This window comes from Mirounga leonina, unplaced genomic scaffold, assembly GCF_011800145.1.
Source record: "Mirounga leonina isolate KUSES-001 unplaced genomic scaffold, KU_Mleo_1.0 Mir_368, whole genome shotgun sequence".
NCBI lineage: Eukaryota > Metazoa > Chordata > Mammalia > Carnivora > Phocidae > Mirounga > Mirounga leonina.
The window spans coordinates 57,797-75,971 of NW_023270711.1; the positions used below are offsets into that span (position 1 = coordinate 57,797).

General features: G+C 33.0%; 1 protein-coding gene across 1 annotated transcript; it reads left to right on the plus strand.

Annotated features, from left to right (window-relative positions):
* Window positions 1-5,248: 5,248 nt before the first annotated feature.
* On the plus strand, window positions 5,249-6,906 carry LOC117997710 (olfactory receptor 14A16-like). Its single transcript, XM_034985938.1, has 2 exons — window positions 5,249-6,298; window positions 6,736-6,906. The coding sequence occupies exons 1-2, from the start codon at window positions 5,360-5,362 to the stop codon at window positions 6,904-6,906; spliced, it is 1,110 nt and encodes a 369-aa protein (XP_034841829.1). The 5' UTR covers window positions 5,249-5,359.
* The last annotated feature ends 11,269 nt before the right edge of the window (window positions 6,907-18,175 follow it).

An 18,175-nucleotide genomic window follows, 5' to 3' on the forward strand; every position in this document is an offset into this window, starting at 1 on the left:
AAATAAATAAATAAATAAATAAATAAATAAATAAATAAATAAATAAAATTAAAAAAAATAAGGCACACTTGATGAGACCTTGGTGTTTTTAGTTCATGTCTTCTTCCTGCTCTTTTCTCTGCCACTCAGATAATATTAAAGTAATATTTTCAGCACAAAAAAATCCTAAGAGCAAAATAAACAAATTATTTTAAACATTTAAATAAATGCAAGACAAGACCATTCATCTGACATATTGTAGATATATGTATTGTGAAAATCTTGACCACTCGAAAACTAAGTGCCTTAATCCCGCACTTTGCTTCTCTTTATAAAACTACCCCATATGGGGTTTTCCAAGTCCTGGACTTTCTACTTCAGAGATGTTTTTAAATAACAGCTCATAAAAATCATTGAAGCTCTTGGTTTGGAGGGGAAGCATCACTGAAAATAATACACATACTCAGGGCCAAAAGCCTTTCAGAACATTGAAATAATTCCTCCACTATTTCTTAACTTCTGAGTAACTGGGAAAAGAACACAAGGAGTTACTCTCTGTCTTCAGAACAATTCTTCATTATGAATGTTCAAAGAATATAGGAATTACTTATACAGCATTGAATAGATGATGAAATACGTATATATGACCACAAACAGAATTCTGTTTGAAATTGCAAAATAATCTTTACTTTTCATATAAAAAGATGCATTAAACTACAAAAATAATATTATCACCAGCTGAATTGTTTAGAATATCACATTTATTTAAGTAAAAACATTGTTCACAGATTTCAAAGTCTTGAGAATGTCTATTTGAAAGACGACCTCAAAATATTTTTTATTATTAAAATTATGGAAACTATAATGCAGTTGCATTTGAATGTTTTGCTTAAGTTTGACTTACTTCTTTACTTAGTGATTGAACAATTGTGAGTATGTGTGAATAAGATAAAAACAATATGAATTAGACCAAATTTTACAACAGTACTTTTGGAATTTCAAACTCAGAAAGAAAAATTGAACTTTAGGCTGTTAAGAAAATCAGCTACAGCTGAGTTTAAAAGAAAAGGAGAAAAAAAGACAGACATAAGTCTAAATATAATGTATACAATGCATGCAATCCATATAATTTTGGTATTTCTTGACGAGTCACAAAAGCATAGCTTCTAGATGGTAAAGGAGAGGATCTCTGGTTACCCAAATCTATAAATTGATTATCTACATGCACAATAATATTGTTAGGCCCTAACCTTACACTAAGCACAAGAAATAATTTAAAATGGATCAAAAAGACCTAAATATAAGACCTAAACTATAAAACTTAGAAGAAATCATGGGAATAGCTTCATCACAACTGATTTGAAAATAATTTCTTGGTTATGCCACCAAAACCATAGACAACAAAATAAAAACTAGACAAGTTGGACTTCATTACAATTGAAATATCTGTGCATTGAGGAACATCAACAGAGTGAAAAGGCAACCCCTGGAATGGAAGAAAATATTCACGAGTCATATTTCTGATAAGGATTGATATCAGAACACATAACTTACTCCTACCACTAAAAAACAAGAATAAAAAAGAACCTCATTAAAAAATGGGCAAAGTACTTGTATAGAAATTTTCCCAAAGAAGATATACTGATGGCCTATAAGCACATAGTAAGTTATTCAATTATTAGGGAAATGCAACACAAAACCACAACTAGATGCCACCTCATACACGTTAAGATGGATATTGTGAGAGTAAGTGAGAGAGAAAAGAAGAAAAGAGAAAATGACAGTGTTTGAAAGGATGTGGAGAAATTTATCCCTATCTGGTGCATAACTGGCTGAAATGTAAAATTCCACAAGGAAAACAGTATTCAGTTACTAAAATAATTAAATATTGAATTATTAAGTGATCCAGTAATTTAATTTGTGGGTGTATATCCAGAAGTATTGAAAGCAGAGATGAGAACAGATGTCTGTACACCTATTTTAATAGCAGCATTGTTTACAATAGCCAATCAACCCAAATGTCGATTCATGGAGTAATGAGTAAAAAAATGCATAGTGTATAAATACAATCAGGTATCTTTCAGCATTAAAAAGGTGGGTCTTTGACATATTCTGCAATATGGATAGAACTTGGAAACATTATGCTAAGTAAAACAACCACGTAATGAATGAAAGTATAAAGTGTGTATGATTTGTTTATATGAGGTACCTAGAATAATCAAACTCTTAGAGACAGTGCAACAACAATGGTCAGATGCTGGATAAAGGAGTAATGGAGTTTTTGTTTTGTTTTGTTTTACTATAGTTGATAAAAAATGTTACAGTAACTTCAAGTGTTCAACATAGTGATTTGACGCGTTTGTACGTTATGCTATTCTCACCACAAGTGTAGCTTCTAACAATACAGTGCTATTACAGTATCACTGACTATGTTTCTTATGTCGTGCCTTTTATTCACATGACCTATTCACTTCATAACTGGAAGCCTGTAACTCCCTTCACTATTTTTTCCCATCCACCATTCCCCTCTCTTCTGGCAACCATTAGTGTGTTCTCTGTATTTATAGGTCTGATTCTGCCTTTTTGTTTGTTTGTTTGCTTTCTCGTTTACTTATTTAGATTCCACATATGAGTGAAATTATAAGGTATTTGTTTTTTCTCATTCTGACTTATTTCAGTTAGCATAATACCCACGAGGTCCATCCATGTTGTTGCAAATGGCAGGATCATAACCAATAAGAGGTTATAACCCAAAATACTGAGAGAACTTAAATAACTCAACAGAAAAACATCCAATTAAAAAATGGACAGAATATGTGAATAGACATTATACCCAAGATGAAATACTAACGGCCAGCATACACATGAAGATTTGTTCAACTTCACTAATCATCAGGGAAACGCAAACCAAAACCCCAATGGCAGTTATTTTTAATGGGTATGCAGTTTTAATTGGGGAACACAAAAAAGGTCTAGAGGTGGGTGGTAGTGATTATTGCACAATGGTGTAAATTTACTTTATACTCCTTACTTGTATTCTTAAACATGGTTAAAATGGTGAATTGTTGTTTATATATCTTAACAAATTGAAAGAAAGTAATTAAAATATTACATAGTCTGATCTATGGGTTAATGCAAAACTCTTGAGTATGTGGTAAGAATAGACATTTCCAAACATTTTCAGAAATGATTTAGTAGGATCTATAAAAAATTGAAATGGCCATATCCTAGGTATACTAATTACATTTCAAGAGACTTAGTCAAAGAGTCATGTACATGCATGCACAGACAAGACATGTAAAATGATGTTAATCATAAGCTTACATATAATGGTGAATATAAACTTGAAAACAAAATATTGAATATCCATAATATTTAATAATATGCTGTTGCACAGAAACAGGAAGACATATGAAAAATTGTTGTGTGTAAAAAGTGAGTCTCTGAACCATGTATGGTATCAGATGATGCATTGTTATGAATATGCATGCAAAATCACAGAAGATGTATTGCAATAAATGTTCCCACTCTTGCACCTCCCATGGTCCCTGGGAAGACATGTAGGAGTGAGGCAAGTTTCACTTTAAGTTTCTAGATTGCTTGGTATTTTACATGTGTAACATTTGCATATACATCAGCATTAAAAATAAAAAAATAGCAAAACTAAAAGAAAATAAAACAGCATCCATGGCTTAATATGTATTCCAGAATTTAAATTTCAATTCTTGAATTCAAGTGTTCTCTTTTCCATGAAAATCTTGATGTTGTAACACATCAATAAATAGAAAGGCATAACCTGAAAGTATTCATGGAATTGCTGTGATATGCTTACAATGGAAAATTGTGAGAAGCAAGTAAATTATTTTTCTGAGTTGTCCCAGGTCTGGGATTTAAGGTTGGCCTCGGGTTTCTCAGGGGATGCTCTCTATTATCAAAAACTCGTCCATTTCTTCTAATTAATTCCCATCCCATATATGTAACTATGACCTTATGTGAAAGTCAGAAGATTATGAACATTGAACTAATGCTGGAGACTGAAAGAAAGCTTGCAACTCAGCAATTACACAGGACTTGCAGGGATAATCAAACAGGTTTGGTCATAGAAAAAGCACCAATTCTTGAATGAAAGTGTCTTTTGAGGGAAGATATTTAAGACAATATATTTCTTTTACACATATAAGAACACAGAATTGAGGGATGGAACAGAAATATGTGCCCCATCCCAAAGTACTTATCTGGATCTACTCTTGTCACTTTATATCTAACTGCCACATTTAATGTATGGTGAGAAAAAATAACACATATTTTGAGGGGGAAATTTGCTCAAGCATTTTCTTCTTTTGGACTCAACAGAAAAACATCCAATTATAAAATGGACAGAATATGTGAATAGACATTATACCCAAGATGAAATACTAATGGCCAGCAGACACATGAAGATTTGCTCAACTTCACTAATCATCAGGGTGAGTGACTGGTGAGGGTATTTTTCATCCATTTTATTTCAAGAGCCAAGGGGAATAGAAAATGTTTTGCTTATCTTACTTGTCTCTGTGTGCCCAGACCACTTACGTTTTGTTTAAATGAAAGAGTCAAGGAGACAAAATATTATATAAGTGGCCTTGACTCATTTTTAAGTGGTTATTGAAAGACTAATTTTATGGTCATAAGCAAGACACTGTTGTGCTGTTATGTTATAGTGATTGAATAAGTAAAATATCACATGAATTGATTTATCATGGGATAGTCAGAAGGGTACATTTGGGTATTTTCTATTTTTATCATTATTATCGGTATTTAATATTAAGATGGAAATTTAGCATCCCAGTTTGCTTCTCTTCTATTCTGCCTTCTGCCTGCCTAATCTCATTTGACATACACAAACATTTATATTTTGTTTTATTTTTTTTATTTTTGTCAAGACCTGTGTTTGACCAATGATCTCTGGAAGCAGTCATCATGGAAGATAACTTTATTTTTGTTATTTCACCTGCACCTGTGAAGTATGTTAGCAGCTTTCTAGGCAGATTTGTCCCAAAGGTTTTGTACCTCTCTGCTAGACTCCTAAGTCAAGAAGATGAAAAATTGTTGTTGTTGTTCTGAAATAAACAACAGGCAGAATTTTTCTGCGTTTTCTGACTCCTTAAATTGTGCTCAAAGCCAGCCATATCTCATTGACCCCTCTGTAAATACTGTTATATGGGTGGTGGGGGTCTATGTGATGTATTTCAGTGGTAGTATTCTGATGGGCTACACCTCATTCAGAATCAAAATGTCTTAAGCATTAAGTAGAGATGAATATGACAATATCTGAATGGATTAGTTATCAGTGTTTTTATTTCTGCAGATAAGAATCAGTGAGACTAAGAAATTAGCCACCATGACCAACATAACAACATTCTTGCTCATGGGATTCCCTGAGGATCAGGTGCTACAGAGACTTTATGCTGCATTCTTCTCCCTGGTTTACCTGATGGCGCTGATGGGGAACCTCCTCATTATCACCCTCACCACCATTGACCAGCATCTCCAAATCCCCATGTACTTCTTCCTGAAAAATTTGTCTTTGATTGATATCTGTTACATCTCTGTCACTGTCCCCAAATCCGTCGTGAACTCTCTGACCAACAGCCATTCCATCTCCTTCGTGGGATGTGCCTCACAGGTTTTCCTTGTTGTTTTCTTTGCTGGCACAGAGTTTGCCCTCCTTCTGGTGATGTCCTATGATCGCTATGCAGCCATCTGCTGTCCTCTGCACTATGAGGTCCTCATGAATAGAGGTGCCTGTGTGCAGATGGTGAGAGCATCATGGTTTAGTGGGTGTGTCTATGGATCCATCCATGTAGCAGGCACATTTTCTGTCCATTTCTGTGGTTCCAACATAGTGCATCAATTCTTCTGTGACATTCCATCATTGCTCACGCTTGCTTGTTCGGGGGAGCAAACTCTAGAATATGCATTTATAATTGGTAGTTGTTGTTTTGGATTTATATGTTTTATTTTATTGGTTGTATCTTATGTTTACATTTTTTCTACTGTTCTAAGAATCCCATCTGCAAAGGGCAGAGTGAAAAGTCTTTCAACCTGCCTGCCCCACCTCACCGTGGTGACATTGTTCTTCTTTTCTGGGATTATCACATATTTAGCTAAAAATTTTATATCTTCATCTTCACTGAAAGTGTTGATATCAGTACTTTACACTGTGTTACCCCCCACCATGAATCCTCTTATTTACAGCCTGAGAAACTGGGATATACAAATGGCCTTGGGCAAACTGATAGCTGGGAAACTGTTTAGAAGACTTTTTAAATTTAAATATGTAAAATATTATTAAAATTAATTATTTTATTGATGACAGTTATTCCAAAAGAGATACCTCCATTTCCCCTTTGATAGTCCATAAAATTCAGTAATTTGTTTCCTAACAGGGTACCAGGGCAAAATTTTACTCTTTTACTTATGTAATGGACTACTGTGTTGAAAATATTTAATTAAATGGTTCTCTTCCCTGTTTTGATTTTATATCACGTTTTACTAAGGTGAATATTCTAAATGATTTACATTTACCATAGTGTTCATAAACACATTATGATTGCACAACATTTTCAGGGAAGTCACACAAAATAGCACATTTTACTATTATTCCAGGAAATGCACTTCATATTTAAAGTAAAACTGAGGTTACATTAATCTTAAAATTTTATGTTAAAAATTCTTTTTGGTCATGCTAGTTAAACATTTATTGATGGGTTTCAGAGGAGAACCATCAAAGGAATGGTAAAATTGCTGTGGTTACTGGTCTTTCAAGAATTAAGAATATCTGAGGATGATGATGACAGCATTCATATAAAAGCCCTGATTCCCAGAATCTCAATAGAAATGCTTCATTTTGTTATAAATAAACTTCAAATCACAATATCGAAATGATTTTGAACACATTTCTTAAATTTTTTTTTCCTTTCTCCATTCTTCCTTTAATCATTTTTTCTTTCCTCTTGTCATCTTCCTTTTATTTTTGATTTTTTTATTTATTTCTATTTTTGTCCTTTTTTAGTCTTTTCTTCTTCTCTTCAAAATTAGATTTATTTTTTCTTGTATCTACTCAATTATAAACTTGTCTTAGACTACTTCATATTCTACATTTCAGATTACCACTTTCCATTCAGGTTAACCCATTAGTAAAAACATATTATTTCTACATTGTTTTTGCAATAATCTTAATATATAAATAAACACCACTGAATCTATGAGTCCAAGTGTTGCACTTGCTTATTCAACCTCTCTCCAGTGGATGAAAATGGCCTAAACTTGTCACACAAGTATAACAATGCTTTCTTTTAGTTATATACTTTTTTTTCCCTTCACCTCTGTGTTATTTTATTATAATGACTTAAAAAGCATTATTTTCCTGAGCATTTTAAACCAGATTTTGGGATAGAATATTTAAGCAAAAATACTAAATTTTCATATTTATTTTGGATATATCTGATACTTTTGTATCACTATGTATTCATTTTATAATTATTTTATTTAAAATTTAAGGTTCTCCTGGTATTAAACTCAAAATTTTCTGTTTTATGATCACTTTTTTTCCCAGCTCTTCTGCTTGTTATTTGGTGTAAATTTGGACTCATTTGCTCTCTCTTTCAACCACATTAAACAACTCAACAATAACTTTCTTTTTTAAAAAATATATTTGGGGCGCCTGGGTGGCTCAGTCATTAAGCGGCTGCCTTTGGCTCAGGTCATGATTCCAGGGTCCTGGGATCGAGCCTTGCATCCGGCTCCCTGCTCAGAGGGAAGCCTGCTTCTCCCTGTACCATTCCCTCTGCTTGTGTTCCTTCTCTCACTGTGCCTCTCTGTGTCAAATAAATAAATAAAATCTTTAAAAATATATATATCTAGGAATTGAGCACTTCTTACAAATTACAATGCTACCAACCTGAATCACAACCCTTATCACCTGTCATTCCAATTTTGCTACAGTCCTGGACACTGTGTACTGGCTTCCTCTCTTTCCTTTGGTGCATTCTAGACTTAGAACTATGGGTAGAATCAAAAAAAAAAAAAAAAGAACTATGGGTAGAATCAACACTAATGGCCCCTTGGGTCACAGCAGGGATAAGGGAAACACAGTATTCTCCATTGTTTTTCACCCTTGGTGTTTCTGTTACATCTCAGATTTGAATTATCCCACTTATTATTGTACTCAAATCTAGTGTTCTCAGTGCTCCTGGAGCAAGTATACCTTGTCATTGATGCTTCTTCTGGCTGGAATGCCTTTTTTTCCAGATTTCTGTTCAGCTTCATCTCCCTTTTTCTAAATATTTCCCTTGTTTTGTAAATGCTGAGTGAAACTGAATTATGTGTGTGTATGCATTCTTGTCTGTGTTCCATAGTAAAATTTGGTGACTCCAAGTTAAAGTAAACACAAGCCAAAGATTTAGTCAATCTAACACACAATGGGGTTAGTTCTCTTAAATAGAGATGAATGACAATACAGCACAAATATAGAACTAGTATGATTTTCTGAGTCAGTTTACATCAAATTAATATTAGTAAGTTTCTTTTGATAGCGGATTTCTGAAATTTTAAAGTTCTATTTGGACAGATACTGGCCATTTTTATAACCTTGATATTGAGGGAAAAAATGCTAATGACACTAAACCTAAAGCTCTATACTGACAAATCATGTAATAAACTTAATTAAGTACATTTTATATCATTTTGAAAGGAGACTTTTAGCTCCTCTAAACATAGAGACATAAATACTGAACATTGGATTCATTACCTGATTAACAAATCACTTCTCTATTATTATTACATTTAGCCAACATGTGCTCAGATTTTTCTACCAAACACTGCCATAATAATTCTGGTGTCTTTTCTTTTCTTTTCTTCTCTTTTTTTCTTTTCCTATTTCCTTTCCTTTCCTTTCCTTTCCTTTCCTTTCCTTTCCCTTCCCTTCCCTTCCTTTCCTTTCCTTTCCTTTCCTTTCCTTTCCTTTCCTTCTTTCCTTTCCTTTCCTTTCTTCTTTCCTTTTTTTTCTTTTCTTTCCTTTTCTTTTAGAGAGAGAGAGAGCCCATGGGGCAGAAAAGGGCAGAGGACAGAAGGGCAGAAGAGAGAGAGAAGCTTAAGCAAGCTCCATGCTCATCAGGAGCCTGATGTGTGGCTTGATCTCATGATCCTGAGATCATGACCTGAGCCAAAATCAAGAGTCAGATGCTTAATATAATTATTAAATGTAAAAATGTTTTCTCTTTGTATAGTTTGTATAATTTAATTTGAAAGTTTTCTGTCCAGGTCCTTGCATCATCATTCTCTTTAATTAGTTCAATGATTCACTAGTTCTGTATAACACCCAATGCTCATCATATCATGTGCACTGCTTAATACCCATCACTCAGTTACCCATCCCCCGACCTCCCTCCCCTTGGTAACCCTCAGTTTGTTTCCCAAAGTCCAGAGTCTCTCATGATTTTTCTTCCTCTCTGATTTCTTCCCATTCAGTTTTCCCTCCCTTCCCTTATTGTCCTCTGTGTTATTCCTTATATTCCACATGTGAGTGAAATCATATGATAATTGTCTTTCTCTGCTTGACTTATTTCACTTAGCATAATACCCTCCAGTTCCATCCATGTTGATGAAAATGGTAGGTAATCATACTTTCTGGTGGCTGAGTAATATTCCATTGTATATATGAACCACATCTTCTTTATCCATTTATCTGTTTAAGGGCATCTTGGCTCTTTCCACAGTTTGGCTGTTGTTTAAGGAATCAATTCCATTTACAATAGCACCAAAAACCATAAGATACCCAGGAATAAACCTAACCAAAGAGGTAAAGGATCTGTATTCTAGAAACTACAGAACATTTATGAAAGAAATTGAGGAAGACACAAAGAGATGGAAACATTCTGTGCCCATGGATTAGAAGAATAAACATTGTTCTCTTTAAAAATTGTTTTCTTTTTGTTATATGCAACTAATGAATCATTGAACACATCAAATCTAATGATGTACTATATGGTGACTAACTTAACATAATAAAAATTGTTTTCTTTTAATTTGGTAAGATACCATTGTCAATTAAAGATACAGCACCCATGTGTTCTACTTAGTAAAAAATTTTCCCTTGTAGTTTGCAAATTTTTTATATAAGATGCATATTAAGTAAAAGTGTACTTTAATTTTAAGAATTCAAAGTCATCTTCTTAATATTTCTTTTTTAAAATTATTAAATATCATTCACCAGTTGATTTTTAAAGTTCTTTCTAACTCTGTCTTTTGGAATTCTATACAATTTCTTTTCTAATTCACACCACACACAGTATCCAAAAATTTAGAAATCATTCAAAATCATTCTTTTGTTTAGAAATTTAGTTAGCAATTTTAGGATATGTATTTTAGAATAAATACAAGATTTAATGCATTGTTTATTAACTATAAAGCCTATTATGTTTGTATAACTGTGTCTTATCCATCTTTGAGAATTTTTCAACCATTATAACTTGAAATAATGTCTCTTCCACTTTTTCTCTCTCTTTCCTTCCTGGGATTCAGATATGCATATATTAGTTCATGAGATGCTAAACCATATGCCCCATAGGTTTTGTTTAATTTTCCTTATTTTTTCTTATGCTTTAAGATCTAATAACTTAGAATGATCTGTCTTCCTGTTTTATCATTCTTTATTTGCTTCTTAGAGTTAGCTGCTGAGCCCCTCTAGTGAATTTTTCAATTCATTTATTGACTTGTCAGATTTAATTATTCCTTTTAAAAATTCCTATCTTTTTCCATTTGAATTAATTTGTTCTTTGCATTTTCATGGTTTATTGAATTGTAACTGATACATGACACTATGAGTTTGAGCTGTATCAAGTAATGATTTTATATATGTATACCTTGGGAAATTACTAGTACAATGTTTAGTTAACACACATCCACTCACCTGTACACAAATATTTTTTGAGAAATCCTAAGATCTATTCTTTTAGTCGATTTTAGATATACAATACAATATTCTCAACAACAATCACCATGTTGCATGGTACATCACAAAACATATTTATGTAATAACTAAGTTTGTACCTCTTGAAAACCTTCACCTATTTTGGCCATGCCCCACTCCTGTCCTCTGGCACCAATCCATTCTCTGTATCTGTAAGTTTAACTTTTTCACATTCCACATATAAGTCATATCATACATAATGTGACTTTCTTTCACTTCACTTAGCATAACACCCTCAAATTTTATCCACATAGTCTCGTCAGAATTCCCTTCATTTTTTATGTCTGAATCATATCTTAATTAATTAATTAATTAATTAATTAATTAATTTATTTATTTATATTCACATTACCTTTATCCATTTAGCCATTGAAGAACACTGAGGTGTTTCCATGGTTTGACTTGTAAATAATGATGCAATGAATGGGGGGAACACATATTTCTTTTTGAGATGGTGATTTTCTTTCCTTTGGATAGTCACTCATAAGTGGAACTTCTGAATTATATGGTTGTTCTATTAATTTTTTGAGAGCCATCATATTATTTTCCATAGTAGCTGCACCAATTTAAATTTACACTAAAAATGTCCAAATGTTCCCTTTTCCCAACATCCTTACTAACTCTTCTTATCTCCTGCCTTTTTGGTGATTGAAATTGTAACAAATGTGAAGTGATATCTTGTGATTTGATTTGCATGTCTCTAATTATTAATTTTGAGCATCTTTTCATGTATTTGTTGGACATTTGTACATCTTCTTTGGAAATATGTCTATTCAATTCTACTATCTATTTTGCAATTGGATTGATTTTTTTTTTTTTTGCTTTTGAGTTGTAAAAATTCTTTATATATTTTGGATCCTAACTCTTTATCAGATATATGATATGCAAATGTTTTCTTCCATTTTGTAGGTCATACTTTCATTTTGTTGATTATTTGCCATGTAGTAGTCCAACATGTTTATATTTGTTGTATATTTTCAAAAAAAAATATTGTCAAGATCAGTGTCAGGTATTTTACTCCTTATGTTCTCTTTTAGGAGTTTTATAGTTTCAGGTTTTCTATTAAGTCTTTGATCTATTTCAAGTTAGTTTGTGTGGCTAGTGAAAGATAAGTGTGCTAGGTAATTTTTGCTTGTTTTCCCAAAGCCATTTATTAAAGAGACTATTTTTCCTCATTGTGTACTTTAAGTGTAGGTATATTTCTAGACTATATATTTTGTTCCATTGATGTATGTGTCTTTTTATGCTAATTCTATACTCTTTTGGTGACTATAACTTGTAATATAGTTTTAAATTTAAAAAAATATGATGCCTCTAGGTTTACTCTCTCTCAAGATCTTTTTGGCTCTTCAGGGTCTTTTGTGGTTTCATTAAAAATTTAGTGATTGTTCTATTTCTGTGCAAAATGATGTTGCAAATTTTTTTTAAAAATTTTATTTATTTATTTGAGAGAGAGAGCACATGAGAGAGCACAAGCAGGGTACGGGGAGAGGGAGAAGCAGGCTCCCCGCCAAGTGGGGAACCCAACGCAGGACTCTATCAAGAGACCCAGGATCATGACCCAAGCTGAAGGCTGACACCCAACCAACTGAGCCACCCAGGTGCCCCAATGACATTGCAATTTTGACAGTAATTGTACTGAATGTATAGATTGCTTTGACTATGGACATTTTACCAATAATGACACTTTCAATTCATGACCATAGAATAACTTTTATTTATATTTGATTTAACCTCTTGTATCAATGTCATAGTTTTCAGTGTACAGGTCTCTCAGGTCCTTGCTTAAATTTATTCCTACATATTTTATTCTTTTTGATTCAATTATGAAATTGTTTTATTAATTTCTCTCTCTGACAGTTCATCATTTGGGTATAGAAACACAACAAATTTTCATATATTTATTGTACTCTACAATTTCACTAAATTTAGTTATAGTTCTACCTGTATTTGGTAGAATCTTTAGAGTTTTCTGTAGTAATATCATGGTATTTGTGAAAGCTGCTTCCTTTCTAAGATACCTTTTATTTTTTTCTCCCAAATTCATTGTGCAAGACTGCCAGTTTAATCATGTTGAATAAAAGTAGTGAAAGTGGTGAATATGATGTAAGCTGAAGCCTTATAATATATAGCCTTTTTAATTTACAGGAATATTCCTTCTATACTAAATTTATTGAGTTTTTATCATAAATGGGTGTTGAAATTTGTCAAATATTTTTTTCTGCAACTATTGAGATAATCATATAATTTTTATTGTTCATTGTGTTAATGTGGTGTATTACATTGATTAATATGTGGATATTGAACTATCCTTGCAACCTTGGAATAAATCCCACTTGATCATGTGTATGGTTATTTTAATGTACTGCTGAAATTTTTGTTAATATTTTATTGGGAATTTTTACATCAATGTTTATCAGGGATATTGGTTTATATTTTTAATTTCTTGAACTGTTCTTGTCTGGTTTTGGTATCAGGCTAATGCTGGTCTTGTTAAATGAAAGTGTTCTCTCTTTTTCTATTTGTTTGTTTAAGAAATGTTTGAGAAAGTTTGGTATTAATTCTTTCTAAGTGTTTTATTAAATTAACCAAGGAAGCCCTCTGATTTTGGACTTCTTTTTTTTTTTTTTTTTGAAATTTCTGGTTATTGATTTAATCTAAGTTGTAATTGAACCATTCAGACTTTCTATTTCTTCATACTTAGATGGTAAGTTTATAGTTTCTGTTTTCTTTGCCTTCCATTTGCATTGAATATAATTTTTATCCCTTTATTTTCAGTGTGTGTGTGTGTTCTGAAAGCAAATGTAAACCCCTCATAGGCATAATATTGATGGGTCATTTCTAAAAAAAAAAAAACCTACTTTCTATCTTTCAATTTGATAATTTATTCCATTTAAAGGCAAATAATTATGAATACATATGAAATTAGTATTGCCATTTTGTTAGTTTTTTTTCTGGCTGTTTTGTAATTCCTTAGTGGGTGTCTTCTCTTGTTTCTTTCCTTTGTGATTTGATAGTTTTCTGCCATGGTGTGCTTCGATTCTTTCTTTATCTTTTGTGTTATATATATATATATATAATTTAAACAGTCCATTTAAAAAATTATTCATTTATTTGAGAGAGAGCGTGGGAGAGAGCATGAGTGAGGGGAGGAGCAGAGAGAGAAGGAGAAGCAGACTCCCTGCCACAGGGTGCCTGATGAGGGGCTCAATCCCAGGACCCTGGAATCATGACTTGAGCTGGAAGCGGATGCTTGACCAACTGAGTCACCCAGGTACCCCTAAAACAGTCTATTTTAAGCTAATAACAACATAACTTCAAATGGATACTAAAGCACAGCACTTTTGTTCTCCTCCCCATGTTTCATTTTTTTGATGTCAAAATTTACATGTTTTTATCTTCTTTATCCATTAGAAAAACATAATTATAGTTATTTTTAATACTTTTGTCATTTAAAAGTCAAACTGGATTTATATTTGGCATACCTACCACCATTATAACATTAGAATATTCTGAATTTAACTATATATTTTTACCCAGTTAAATTTATACTTTTATATGTTTTTCTGTTACTAATTAGTGTCCATTTGTTTGGCATGGAAATTTTTCTTCAATATTTCCCATAAGGCTGTCCTAGTGGTGATGTGATCCTATAGGTTTTCTTTGTCTAGAAACTTCTTTATTTCTCCCTCAATTTTGAAGGGCAACTTTTTCAGGTAGTGTACTTTTGGTTGGTAGTTTTGTTTGTTTTTTTTCTCCAGCATGTTGAAAAGATCACCTCACTCCCTTCTGACTGGTCTGCAAAATTTCTGCTGAAAAATCTGCTATAGAGTTTTCTTTGTATATAACAAGTTTTTTTTTTCCCCTTGTTGATTTTAAGATTACTTCCTTATCTTTACCTTTTGACAATTTAATTATAATATGTGTCATTGTGGGTATCTTTGGATTCGTCTTCTTTGGAATTCTCTGCACTTCCTGGACCTGGATGTCTGTTTTTTCACAGCTCAGAGAAGTTTTCAGCCATTATTTCTCCAAATAAATTTTCTGACCCTTTTTTGTATATCTTCTCCTTCTGAGATGCCTAATGTGAATATCACTCCACTTGATGGTGTCTCATAAGGCCTTATGATATAACATTTTTTTCCATTTTTTCCTTTGTGCTCCTCTCATTGATAAATTCTACTATGCTACCTTTCAGTTTTATATTTCCTTCCACTTCACTAGAGTACTATTGAACTCTTCTATTGAATTTTTCTGTTCAGTTGTATTTTTCAGCTCTGTTTAGTACTTCTCTGATTGGCATTTTGCATTTTTTATGTCTGTTTAAATTCTTAATTGTTTTGCATTGTTCTCCTAGCCTTTTTGGCATCTCTATGACAATTATTTTGAACTGTTTATAGGCAAATCGCTTGTCTCTGTTTCATTAATGTCTGTTTCAGGGTTTTTATACTTTTTTTAAAACACATTTTTTCCCCATTTCCTTGACTCATAGTGTTGGATCTGATCATTAGATAAAAGAACCACCTCTTTCAGTCTTTATGAATTGGTCTAATGTAGGAGGTAAACTTAATTATTCAGCTCAGCCCCGGTTCTTGGTTTTCCCTCAATCATTTGTATTTGTCCAGTAAGTCCTTTTTTGTTCTTAGTGTCTCCCAGAAGTTGAAGGTGTGCCAAGACCGCTTAATATTACAAAGGGGAGAATCTCATTTAGCACCTAGATGCAGGCTGATTGGAAACCGGCCCCTAGTCACTATCTTTTAAAGTAGGCAAATAGGCCCCTTCTAGGAGACATGGGGTGTTTCATTGGCTGGCTCTGTGCTGAGCCCTGTGTGGATAGCTGATTCAGAACTTTTGTTTGTTAGAATACTCTGTGATTCAGAAATGCAAGTCCTGTCAGCCACCAAAATTAGGGAATCAAGTAATGTGTCCTCATTGTGGCAGCTGCAAAAGCCAGAGTGTCAAAATGTGCATAAACTCCTTTTTAGGAGTATATTTAAAATATTTATTTAAAACTTTTGTTATAGTAAGTCCTATGCCTATGGTTGCTGAAAATAAGTTTCAACAGAAGTTTTTCTAATTCTTTCAATTTGCTATGTTTTCCCATATTTTGAAAGCCTTTTGACATTTTGTTGAAATCTAACATTTGAAAGATAAGCAACTCTTCCAAATATTTTCAGTCAAATAAGAACTTCACTAATTAACAAGTATGTTCTGAGCTTGGAATCAGAATACAGTAAAAGTTAAATATCTTCTCATGTATTTCTGGGCAAGTATCTTGCCTGAGACTCTTTGTACATTTTTTTTTCAAATGTTCCCATATATATAGAATCTTTAATTAATTTAGTTAATTTGATTTTCCAAAGATTATCACCTTAGCTTCTTCTCTAGGTATTTGATGTACAATTATATCCCTGTGCCTGTAATTTCTGGACCAAGCCATCCTTCAGGCGGGCTGTACTTCTTCATATTTTACACAACTTTCAGTGGTTGCCATTGTTTTTGGAGCTCTTGCCAGTCTGAGATCATAACTATGTCATTTTTCCTTTTCGTTCTTCGAGTTAGTTAAGACAGTTACTGCAGGTTAGAATATTGAAAATAAATTATTCTATTCTTCCAGCCTCAGCAACAGATTGAGAAATTAGGACAATTTTTCCTGATTGTACTACAATAATCCACACTGAGGAAGTGATGAGTCAAGTGTGAAGAAAAATGCCACCAGTTTTCTTACCATTTTAACTGGAGTTTTTCTTAATTGCTCCTGTGTTCTTTGCTATAGTCTTGACTGATTATGAAGATATTTTATTTTTTCAGCTTTTCTTTTTTTTCCTTTCCATGTTTTTATTTAAATTCCAGTTAGTTGGGATGCCTGGGTGGCTCAGTTGGCTAAGTGTCTGCCTTCAGCTCAGGTCATGATCCCAGGGTCCTGGGACTGAGCCCTGCATCAAGCTTCTAGCTCATTGGGGACCCCGCTTCTCCCTCTGTCTGCCACTAATCCTACTTGTTCTCTTTCTCTCTCAAACAAATAAATAAATATAATCTTTAGAAAAATAAAAATAAATTCCAGTTAGTTAACATATAGTATAACATTAGTTTCAGATGTATTTTTAAAGAGAGAGAGCAGGAGGGGCAGAGAGAGAGAATCTCCAGCAGACTCCCTTCTGAGCATGGAACTTGATGTGGGGCTCAATTTCACAACCCTGAGATAATGACCTGAGCCAAAACCAAGATTCAACACTCAACTGACTGCATCACCCAGGTGCCCCACTTTCACCTCTTTTATTAAACACAGTACTGGAATTCCTAGTCATGATATCAGACTAGAGAAGAAATAGAAGGCATCCAAAGTAATAAGAAAAAAAAAAATAAAACTTTTACTAGTTGCACATTATATGGTACTATATAAAGAAAACCCTAAAGACTACACCAAAAAACTACTAGCACTGATGAATGAATTTAGTAAAATCACAGGGTAATAAAGAAAAAAAAAAACAACATACAGAGATCTGTTGCAATTCTATATCCTAATAATGAAGTAGCATTATTTGTGTACAATGGAGAAAGGACAGTCTCTTCAACAAATGGTTGGGAAAATTAGACAGCTACATGCAAAAGAATGAAACTGGACAACTTTTTTTATGCCATACACCAAAATAAACTCAGAATAGATTAAAGACATAAATGTGTTACCTAAAGCCATCAAACTCCTAGAAGAAAAATCAGGTAGTAATTTTTTTGACATTGTCTGTAGAAAAATTATCCTATACATGTGTCTTCAGGAAAGGGATACAAAAGCAAAATTAAACTATTGGACAAAAACACTAAATAAAAAGTTTTTTAAATATTTTATTTATTTATTTGAGAGAGAGAAAGAGAGAGAGAGAGCACAACCAAGGGGAGGGGTAAAGGGAGAGGGAGAAACAGACTCCTTGCTGAGCACAGAGCCTGATGTGAGGCATGATCCCAGGACCCTGAGATCTTGATTTGAGGCAAGCTCAGATGTTTAACCAACCGAACCACCCACATACACCAAAAATATTTTGCACAGTGAAGGGAACTATCAACAAAACAAAAAAGGTAACCTTTTTTGAATATTCGTATATGATATATCCAATAAGGAGTCAATATGCAAAATACATAAAGAACTTATAAAACTCAGCACCAAGAAGGAGAAGGAGGAGAAGGAAG